General features: G+C 44.4%; 1 protein-coding gene and 1 long non-coding RNA gene across 2 annotated transcripts; both read left to right on the top strand.

Moving 5' to 3' along the window:
* The first annotated feature begins 4702 nt into the window (after positions 1-4702).
* On the top strand, positions 4703-8433 carry mstnb (myostatin b). The gene is made up of 3 exons (XM_026296131.2): positions 4703-5284; positions 5641-6011; positions 6732-8433. The coding sequence occupies exons 1-3, from the start codon at positions 4906-4908 to the stop codon at positions 7110-7112; spliced, it is 1131 nt and encodes a 376-aa protein (XP_026151916.1). The 5' UTR covers positions 4703-4905; the 3' UTR covers positions 7113-8433.
* A 769-nt stretch (positions 8434-9202) lies between these two features.
* LOC113123487 (uncharacterized) lies at positions 9203-11824 on the top strand. Its single transcript, XR_003294966.1, has 3 exons — positions 9203-9318; positions 9869-9986; positions 11174-11824. It is a non-coding gene; the product is annotated as an uncharacterized LOC113123487 (long non-coding RNA).
* The last annotated feature ends 4 nt before the right edge of the window (positions 11825-11828 follow it).

The raw sequence follows: 11828 nt of genomic DNA, 5'->3' as shown, positions 1-11828 counted from the left end.
CCTGTTCCAGTCAGTAGCACCTTGACCAGTCTTCACCCAAGCTCACCTGCACCACACAGCGTGAGAACTGTGGTTTTAAAATAGCATTAACAACTTTCTGAATAATGCTGCTCTTTAGTAAAGTGGGCACAGTTTAAGGCAGCAATGAAACAGCATCTGTACTAGTTAGACAATACACTGCAAGTTACACATGTATTTCACTGGTACTGACTAATGTTATGTCAGTACTGAAACGCCTGTAACGATGAGCGATGATCTAGGGGGAAGGCAGGTGGTAACAATTACCTGCCACTGTTTTATGGCTTATTATCTTGTGGTAGATCATTGTGATGTTAGTGGTTTCTTACCGTGTCTTTACAGTTATTTTGCTCCAACACTGTTGAAAGCTGTTGTCATTGCAAATAGTTGGCAGTTCAGGTGTCCTCATTGGTGCTAACAATATGACTTGAATTTTGGGTAAATCCCAGTGACATCAGTTGTATTACCTGTTTACAAATCTCCATGATTTGACGTCACAAGCCCCTCTGAGTACTGATACAGTATAAATCAGTTCACTGTGTTGGGCTTATAGGAACTTTCATTTAAGGACTTTGGCAGATATGAACTTTAGCCCAAATATATCTACTCTGTCTCCTAGAGTACACACTACTTTAAGAGGCCATATACACATATACTGGTTTGAAATGTCACGGGTTTCAAGACTTGCATATTTGCTCTGTTGCCCTCCAGGTCGGATGGCAGTATTTCTTAGTGGGGCATTGCACAGTGACACAATGTTGACAAAAAAATTAAGCCTACAGTTATTTTTTAACTCCAGTTCTGCTGACGAGCCTAATCCTTTTTAAAAAGTATAATCCTCATGCCCTGAATTCTTTGGGGCTGAGTGTCAAGCGGGTCTCTAATGTCAAGAACTAGGTGCTAATGTTAAAGTTCTTACAACGTAATTTGTGCATACAGAATATCCTGGAGTGCAGGAAATACATCATTTGTACACAATTTCCTGGACCCATTTTGAGAACTGCCTGCTGGATGGAGGGCTGTGGTCAGAGCAGCCTAATGGCAGTGGGATAAACAGAGCCGACGATGATGCTCCTCATTGCAACTCTACCACACGATCTCCAGGGAGGCCATAATGAGAGAACATCAGCCTTTTGCACCTTTTTGTCAGACCAGAAAAAGCAGGGCATCAGGGTGTATTTCTGACCTGGTAATAGCAGTGGAGGTTTTCAACTGAGAGCCTTCACCAAATGAAGAGATCTATTAATAACTTTCTCCATAAGAGGAGAGAGTCTTGGCCCTGGGACAGCATCAGTGGACAGGATAGACTTTCATTGGCAAACAGGAACATCATGATTCCAAGAAATATCTGATAGGATCTCTTGCTTTGTGTCAAGAGTCCAGCCAGCGAGAGCCAACATCTACTGAGAGAGACAACAAATAAGGTCTGAGAAAGATGATATCCCACGGAAGATGCTTTGCTTTAATATGGCACCAGTTTTGATTGAGATAATCACAGAAAGGTGGATAGGATCAAAGTATTTCGGTCACTTTGGAAGAGAATTTTTGGGCTCAATCCAAGTATGATCCAATCTGAAGGTCAAAACTGAGTTACAGCCCATTCACAGCAGGTAGATGGTTGAATGAACGTTTCACTTGTAGAACCTTCGGTATCAGTGTCAAAGCAGCCTGGTATGGCCTGGCCTTTCCTCTGTGACACACTTTCCCATGTCATGGCACGTCACATTCAATGTAAGGGATGTCGCTGTAGCGGCGGTCTACCTCCACCCACTGCTGCACAGCCCGGGCCACGATCTCCTCCGACAGCCTCTGGGCATACTCCAGCAGCACTGGGTTGACCTGAGGGGAGTTCTGCGCTGAGTCCATTTCTGACTGCACCAAGTAAGCTTTCTCGCCCCTCGTCCCTCTGGTTTTGCCTTCTGCTTTCTCTGTGGAGTTAGCATTTTGGGCTCCAGAGTTCCTCCTCTTGGATTTGACACACCCCATACTCTGGAGCATGTAGCATTGACTTACTTTAGGGTGGAAAGTGTGTGTTGGCAGTGATGTGCGAGAGTCTTTTGATTAGATATGCAATTTGCACATCGACATCGTCAGTACATCCCATAAGCAACTTCTTCTCCTTCTCTGGCCCCTTGGTGTTCCTGTCATCCGCTCCCCCTCTCATCCATGCCTCAGTGCCAACATGTGTGACAGTCTGGGATGGAGCGGGTGTTACCGAGTAGAGGGCTCTGGCAGGTAACAGGCTAGGAGGTCCATCCCTGTGTGGATCTAGTGGTGTTGAAGGTCCTGCTCCTCTTGCAGACTGGAGCTCATCTGCTCCTTAACTGCAGAGAGAAAGATGATGGGAAGAGACGGGGGCAGAGGGGGGATTTCAGTGATTTATTTTCTATCAGAGGCAGCCTAAAAATACCAGATGGCAGGAACGAGGAAAGGATTGTGAACGGTCTTCACAGTGGCTGCAGCAGCTATGTGGCCCAGGCTCCAGCGGCTGGCTAGAGGTCAAGGCCCCGGCGTGGCACAGCTCACCTCTGCACGGTCATTTTTAAACACGCTCTGCTCCTGTGAGCATCAAGCCTGTTACTCATCCCACCCTCCTCCCTCCTCCCTCCCTCTACTTCAGAGTGTTTTATGACTCAATCCCTCGGCCTATTTTGTGTAGCGTGACACAGGGACGTCTGTCTCTAGCTTGAGCGCACTGATGCCGTTTTGTTGTAAGCCTGTGTCCCCCATCTGTTCCACTAACTGAGCCTCTGAGCCTGATTCACAGTGACAGCTCCTTGTCTAGAACTACAGGCCCTGGCGCACAGGAAACATGTGCTTCATTCAGAAAGCTGCATGCTGTGATCTACACAACACGCAGGCCATGAATGATTGATGCAGAGCGGGGAGTCTCCCTGTGAGCGCAGCCACATTTGGAGGTCCAAATCTGAACTGTCACAAAAATCCTCCCCATACATCTGATAACAAACTATGAAACATCCATCCACCTGCGGACACATTTGAACAACACTTCTGTGCAAACCTCTTCCCGAGCCTCAGTGGAAACATCTGTAAACAGATTATACCGTGATACTGCAGAGCTGTACTTTTAAAGACAGTAATCCGACGACGGGAGAAATAACCCAAGGTCGTTCAAATAAATATTAATCCGGACATCACCTTGTGCCGCGCTGCTCCTCTGCTTTCCACACTGCATCCGAGCAATCCGAACTTGAAACCGGAGCGTTATTGTATGTGCGCAAATAAAACGACCTCCCAAGTTAGTGCTGGTCGTTGGTTTGGTTTCCTGCAGGATGGAGTGCTCCGTGTCAGATTTCAAAATAACCTGAAGAAAAAAATCAACCCACACTGGCGGAGCAGACGACGGACTGTTTCCCTGTCGCCTTCACGTCAGCCAGCGCCGGGTGCGGCTTACGCAGCTAAAGGGAAATTAGAGGTCCGGACTGACTTCAGCGGAATGACTCTCCACGGTTATTACCGAGCCGCAGCGGTGCCCGGGCGCTGCGCACTGGCAGCGGATCTGCACCTGCGCCGGGTGGTGCACGGCTGCCACCTGGCGGCCACACTGAGACACTGCATCAACAAACCTGTCCTCATTGATCCTCAGCCTGCAAAGGAAACACAGAGATCGTGTCCCGACGGTAAACAGCTATAGCACGTAAGAACTGAATGAACTTATCGGTCAGTGTGATGAACAACAGCTGCTGTGATTGAGTAGCTACATGTTCAACACAGCACGATGATGAAACAGGGACACTGAAGACGCCACCGCAAACCCCAACTTTGCTACCTGCATCAGTGTATCATGATAAGTGGAGCGACATACAGTCAATGAAAGGCCCAATCAGGAGGAACAGTCCCACCTTTTTTCTGTCCCACAGTGTCTCACATGCCAGGAGCCCACATGCTCCGTAATAACAGCGAGGTTAAGGTCCTGAGCCAAACAGGACGATTCTGTGTTGGTTGGATTGTTGAGGCTGTGGGAAGGTGAGTTCCGGTCAGGCACAAGGCTTTCACGCTGTACTGCAATAACAGGTCTCCAGGTGTTTCTGCTGTGCTCACACCTACCACACGATGGCACTGTCCTCTCATCTAATACAATCAGGTGCCGCTTTGGATAAAGCGAAGACTTCGGACTAACGGTTTCTATATCTGCATCGATTTTCTTTTTCAAACCCCCCATAAGGGAGACCATGTAATGTATTACCCGCTAATTTGGATTTTACGGGAACCGATAGTTACCGCCTGTTACAAGGAAACCTGATCGTAGATGTTGAGCCTCTGATCAGACAAGATCATTACTCTAATTTTTCCTCAAGGCTGAATTTCATTCCCGCATCAAACAGCCGCACCCTTGTATTGTAAAGCACCGTCAGTCCTCATGACTGTAGTTACAGTGAGATTAAGTTACTTTAACATGTACTCTGGACATAAGACTGGTATATGTCTATGCCCGCACTGTCTTGGTTTTTGTTTTTTGTTTTTTTTTGCAAAGATATAATGATTTGTTTTGTAAAATAACTTGGGGCTCGTCAGAACATTAAACACCCCACACAGTCTGTGTTCATTGCGTAACCACCGTAAGAACAGTGACTTTATCCGTCACGACACGCTCACAGCCTGCAACTCTTTATGGTTTGACAGCGAAAAAAAAAAAAAAACGTTTTCATGTCAGTCGGTTAAATTCATTGTTGCCTGTCCAGCCAATCATAGTTTTTGACGACACAAAAGAGGATAAAGTTGGAGTATAAAAAGGTGTGCGCTAATAAACTATGATGCCTATCAGTGTGCGGCATTACTCCAAACGCAGTGCAGTTACGCGTCAGGTCCAGCGCGCACCAAGCGATCTTTTTTTTTTCCTGCATCGAGCTGCACACCTTAAAGACAATGCATCTGTCTCAGATTGCGTTGTACTTTAGTTTGCTGATTGCTTTGGGTCCAGTAGTTTTGAGTGACCAAGAGACGCACCAGCAGCCCTCCGCCACCAGCCCAGAGGACACGGAGCAGTGCGCTACCTGCGAGGTCCGACAGCATATTAAAACTATGCGATTAAACGCGATAAAGTCCCAGATTTTGAGCAAACTGCGAATGAAAGAAGCTCCTAATATCAGCCGAGATATAGTAAAGCAGCTTCTTCCCAAAGCGCCACCGCTTCAGCAGCTTCTCGACCAGTACGACGTGCTGGGAGATGACAACAAGGATGTGGTCATGGAGGAGGACGACGAACATGCCATCACCGAGACGATGATGATGATGGCTACTGAACGTAAGTTTTTGGTTGTGTTTTTTTGCACAGTGAAAGGAACGCGCTCAGCTGTCTTTAAAATAGATATTTACGCACGACGCTGAGCGCACGGGAGACTCTATAAATAGACTTTATTCTGACAACACGTGGCTTGATCTTTCCCGGTTTTGATACTGGAACTTGTTGTATATAAATATTACCCATATTTAAAACAGGATATGGATCAGAACATTTTGGGAAATACGCACGTGGTTATTAGGCACAGGTTTTAAAAATGTACTGACCCGCTTCGAAAGTTCAAAGTTTTTTGAACATCACTTTATTTTTCTCAAACTGAAATCAAACAGAAACTCTTCTCTCTCTCTGTCTCTGTCCAGCTGACGCCATCGTCCAAGTCAATGGGGAACCAAGATGCTGCTTTTTCTCGTTTGCTCAAAAGCTTCAAGCCAGTCGCGTAGTGCGGGCGCAGCTCTGGGTCCATTTGCGCTCGTCGGACGAAGCGACCACAGTGTTCTTGCAAATCTCCCGCCTGATGCCGGTCACAGACGGGAATAGGCACATACGGATCCGCTCCCTGAAGATCGACGTGAATGCCGGTGTCAGCTCTTGGCAAAGTATAGACGTCAAACAAGTGTTGAGTGTGTGGCTGCGGCAGCCGGAGACCAACTGGGGTATCGAGATAAACGCCTTCGATTCGAGGGGGAACGATTTGGCCGTGACCTCCGCAGAGCCCGGAGAAGAAGGACTGGTGAGCCGAGCCTTTATTTCACATTCAACTGGTTTTACTGGCAGTCAGTAACTGTGCAGGAGTTAACGGTGCGGATGCAAACAGAGCTGTTTACCGCTGCAGTATCTGAATTCTGTGAATGTTTGATACTCCTGTGCTGCACAGAGGTCTTATCTGTAGGCTCCTCGACTCTTCTCTGTGCAGAGAGGCTTTGCACAGTCAGCAGGTGGCTAAACATTCATGCCATTCACTGACAGATGAAAGAATTAAGATTTAAAAGACTTTTGTAGGCTGTTAATCAACACAGACTCCATGTAGGCACACACCTGATTATGGACCACTGCCCAGTCCACAATAACCTCAAATCTTACTGCTTGATTACATAAAAGTTCACCTGCTTCACATTCCTTAAAGTACTCCGTGACTCTGCAAATCAGAGTAATTGCTTAGACACACAAACACAGACACTGTGCTACTGTCAAAGGCAAACACACATCATCTGGCTTAAATACCAGCACCAGGCTTGGGGGCAATTAGAATACCTAGATGGCTGTGTTTAACCAGCCGTCAGATGATTTGATTTCTTTAAAACTTAGAGTTTCAGAATATTATAATGTCACGTTTGAAGACCAGAGTGGAAGGTTGAGAGCACCAGATTACGAGATGTAAGCTGAATGCTGTCGTCCACCACTTTGTGCATACAGAATGTTTTCACAGTGGTAACACACACTGTCATTTCAGCAACCATTCATGGAGGTGCAGGTCTCAGAGAGCCCCAAGCGTGCCAGGAGAGATACGGGCCTGGACTGTGATGAGAACTCTCCAGAGTCCCGGTGCTGCCGCTATCCACTCACAGTGGACTTTGAAGACTTTGGTTGGGACTGGATTATTGCCCCAAAACGCTACAAGGCCAACTATTGCTCTGGGGAGTGTGAGTACATGCATTTGCAGAAGTACCCACACACCCACCTGGTGAACAAGGCCAACCCCAGAGGGAGCGCAGGCCCCTGCTGTACCCCCACCAAGATGTCCCCCATCAACATGCTTTACTTTAACCGCAAAGAGCAGATCATCTACGGCAAGATCCCGTCCATGGTGGTGGATCGTTGTGGATGCTCTTGAGGAGTCCCTAGTGAGGGGGTGGACGGAGGGGCTGTGGATCACTCCGGCCTCCAACTTCAGACTTGTTGGCACAACCAATCCACCAGTTCCATTGCTTTCCTGCAGAACATGGTGCAATAGAAGCTGAGTATAGAGGCCACAAACAGCCTGATCTTCCCACAGGGCAGCGCTTTCACAGACGACATAGCTCACACCTTCCTTTCCTCCAGTGAAATCTTAGCCATAGAGGTTTGAAATCAGATGAACGCAGGAACACACATACATACACACATATGCTGGACTTTGGAGTAGCCAGAAATGATCAATGTTATCAAAAAAAAAAAAACCTTTATTCTTTTATCTCAGTGTTCTGTGCTCTGTCCATTTACGCAAACAAACTGACAGATTATACTCTTGTCATCTACTCCACTCCAATCGTAGCCAACATACACATTTTGCTAAGCTATATGTTTGTGATAATCATTTAATTTAGGTTTTCAGAGTGAAACCAGGAATCCTCAAGGACTTTTTGAAAGGGCTCGGAAAAACAGCTGGAGAGGCTTTACAGTGATGCATCACACTGGTACAACATAGGTTCAAAGGTGTCAGAACTGGCAGCACAGCAAAACACTTTGTCACCCTCACTTTAAAAAATGCAAATAAAAACTGCAACATTAACTAATTTGGAAAATTAACCCTTTAAAGTTTAACTAACCTTTAATGAAAGATGCTAAGAACTTGAGAACAAAATCCTAAGTGCAGGTGGTGGTTTGGTGGTTGATCACTCCTGAGATCCTATGCACACAGAAATGTTCCACCAGAGTGAAGTATACCACTTTAGGCCCTGCCAGGTCTTGACATACTCTGCCACACACACAGCAACATACCCGACCGAGGAGCATTCCTGCTCAGTCATAATCTTCACTATCCAACAAAACAGCCTGATCTGCCCGATACACTTGAATTATTCTGATTGTAAATCCACATTACTGAACAGAAGGACTTGAACTGAAGGCACAATGAATGCAGTCTACAAATGAAAATGTGTTTAAGACAGAGAAAATGGATTGTTTAGATGTATGAATGTTGAGATCATGCTTAAACTCTGTCTTACAAACAACACAGTTTGCACTATGGCACACCAATAGAAAGAATTGGTTGCTACAAAAGTTGTAAAAACTGATTTTGATATGTTTGCTAATTTGTATTGTATACATATGCCAATGTTTCCATTAGGAGTTGCCTTTCTAAACCACTGTTGGTAAATATATAAAACCACAATCTATCAAGATAAAAAAAAAATGTAATACAGCAACTCTATACACTTGTTTTAACAAATAAAGTTTCTAGCTTGTTTGTTGAGTTCTGTTTCTTTGAAGACTGTGATTGTGCGTCACATTCAGACACTATGTGCCACTACTTTACAAGAGCAAGTACGCTCATCTTCAATAAATCAGATTGTTAAGGATACATTGTGGCAGTTATATTGAGTTACTGTTCATGTAAATGCATTGAATAAATCATCAACACAAGCTCTTCCTGCCTTTGTAAATCATACACAATATGAAATCAACATTTGCAATGTATTTCTAAGATGTTTTTGCAACTGTAAATCCTCATTTTACGACTACTGCTAGAATGATGTTTCAGAGCAAGCTTAGTGTCAGTCTGCAGACTCACAGCAGCTCCTCTCCAAACTTGACATTTCAGTGTCACAACAGCCTGAACGTCAACATCAAGCCCTAGTCAGCAGCTGAGACTGTATGTCTTTACCCTGTGCATACCCCCAAGTTACACATGCAGTATGCATACGGTTTACATCGGTGTGTATAAAAAAAAAGACTGGCACACCAGTCTACCTTACTAAAGCTGCACAATCCCATCACCATAAGCCTTTTTTATTGTAATGTAACTCAGCCCAATTTCCCTGACTTTGCTTTTTCTGGTGAAGGGTTGTAGAAAGTATTGCAGTCTAATGAGAGGAAGTGAACTCTGGTACGCTCTGACAGCGTGACCTATTGGACTGACGGCCTCATTGAGGCCTGACTTCCGCCCAGTAGAGGGCGAATAGAGCACTGCCCCTGAGAGCCACTTCCTTTCCTGCTGAGAGCTGGAAAGCTGCCATGAAGATCGGCCACAGTGGAGCGCCGACCCCGCATAGAGTGGATCCACAGAACCTCTTTTTCCTGGAGGAAGGATTTTAGATTCTACACTTTTCTGTTTGCTGGTGAGGAAAAAGTGAATGAAAATATCTGTAAATGAAAGCTAAATACCATTCAATATGAACATGATTGATTACTAGATTCAACAGCAAATGACACAACCAATTTACAATCTGTAATCTCTATTCCTACAAGTGTGCTGTTTCCATCTGCAGTTTGACATGGGCATGAACTTTTTATGAGTTTAATAGTCTCCACAGTCTCCCAGCTGTTTACTTTCACATTGTTTCTTATGACGCATGGTTTAAATATTAGCAGTTTAAGAATATAACAACATCACTGACCCTAGGTCTCATGTATTTATGCTCTAAAAAAACAAACTTATTTTTTTATTGTAATTCCCGGCATCCCTGCTTCTTCAGATAGTTAATATAAGGGTCAGCTTGTAAAATGAAGAACTAGAATAATACAAGTTGAAGATGATCTAAATCAGCTTTATTGTTGTCACTTTTCTAAAGATGCTGTTGTAAACAGCCAGCACCAGTATAAGCTGCTGTCAGCTCAGTGTTGTTTATCATGCCTGGGTGCATCATTTCATTCACATCTCTCCTGCAGTATGTGCTGCTGTCTGCTTGTTTCGGAGCTGGGAAACATCTTGACTGAGCATCGCTACATCTGTCAAGAGTCAGACCCTGGAGGACTGTATCCGCCAGCGACATTCCACCTCTGACAGGTGAGGAAGTGAGAGTGAGAGAACGGGAAGGAGGATGTGAGGGGGCAAAGGAGTAGTCCAAGGCAGCTGGAGACCACGTTATGGGAGAGGGTTCCTGTTGTGTAAATTAACAGAAATTGAATGGATAGAACCTGCATTCCTCTTCAAGTCCTCATTAACAAATGATTATTGTATGTGATAGGGCTGCTTAATAATGTTTGATAATAATATTAAAATGGATCCTGTTTTTTATGAATACTGAAGCACTGAAATGCTTTTCTTTTGCACCCTTACAACAAAGGATGAATTTACACAAATCATCATAAAACAAACACACACAAAAAAACATTTTATTGACTCTCAGTGGATGCTCTGGCCATAGGTATGTTTTTATTTTGTTTATTATTATTATTAGTTAGCTTTATGTTAGCATGCTTTGCACTAAACACAAAGCACTGCTGAGGAGATGACAGGAATGTCATCAGAGCCTACAATTCATCATGTATATCTGGCAGTCCATGCAGTAGTTCTCAAGACATCATAACAAGATAGAGGATGTGTCATTTATGTAGGCCCCACAAATGTCTGGACATAGCTCTGACACAATGCATATAGTACATATTGAGATAGTAAGACTTAACAAAACTTTGGCCTGCTGGTGACACCAGAGGAAGAGTCAGAGGATTACCAAAGTCATTAGTGTTTATCCTTGAATATATCTGTAGAAAGCGCAATACAAATCTCTCCAATAGCTGTCATGATGTTTCAGTCTGAACTAAAGAGGGTGATCAGTGAGATTGATGATAGCCATGCTGCTAGTGTAGCTAAAAATAGCAGTGAAACAAATGTGGTAATAAAAGGGGCTAAAATAAATTAAACAGAATTCAGAAGGTGGAAGTCCTGTGGTAAATTTAGCTCAGAGTTTCATCAACGTCAAGAACTTATGTTCTGATAAACATGGAAATCTGTGCCACAGTTTCTTACATTCAATGTGATAATTGGTGAGATAGTTTAGTCAGAACTGTAAATGTCTGCATCATAGTTGCAGTAGTGTACGGGCCAGCAGGTCCATCCTCTGTGCCTCATCTGGACTCATCACTTTTCCACCTATTAGCTTGGTAGAACTGATTTACTGCAACTCAAGAAAGTTTGAAGATTGACAGCATCATAATTTAAGAGCTACTTCTCTATTCCTCCCAATTCTACAGTAAGGTCTCGAGATTTCCCCAACATCTGGACAAAGGAGGGGGATGCCCTGTCCTGGATGTGGTGCAGGCCCATGGACAATGGGTGGGAAGAGAAAAGGGACTTGCCAGGTGCATCCAAAAACATCTGGAGCCTTAAACAGATGTGGGAACCATAGCATCTGGAGAAGTGTTTGTGCTGACAGATCACTTTGTGGCAAAGGTCTTCCTTGAAAACAACACGGTTCAAGAGTGATGACAGATCAAGTTGTCAAACCACAAAGAGACCAAAGCGGATACGTCAGCAAAGTTGGCTAAAATCCTGATGCAAACCTAAACAATGTTTACAGCAATAATGCACTGTGTGAAGATAAACAATTGCCACCTGTCAGGTCAGAGACTCAAACCTCCAGCCTCCACTGGTGGAAAAATCAAGGAAGATTTCTACTCTACGCAATATTTCTACATCAGCCTGATCAATTGGGGCGAAACAACCCCAGGAGGCACAATAACATCCATTTAGCCATGTTTTCTTTCTCTCAAACTTAAGGGGTATTTTTTCTCTTTTGTGGGGGTGGGCGTGGATAAAAGCAAGCAGAGTGCAGACGAAAAGGATAAATCACTGGAGAAGATAAAAATTACAACTTATAGTAGTGATTTAAACACAAAGCCTTTTTAG

Source organism: Mastacembelus armatus, chromosome 21 (genome assembly GCF_900324485.2).
Source record: "Mastacembelus armatus chromosome 21, fMasArm1.2, whole genome shotgun sequence".
Lineage (NCBI taxonomy): Eukaryota > Metazoa > Chordata > Actinopteri > Synbranchiformes > Mastacembelidae > Mastacembelus > Mastacembelus armatus.
The sequence above is the reverse complement of the archived record's forward strand: the minus strand, read 5'-3'. Positions and strand labels throughout refer to the sequence as shown.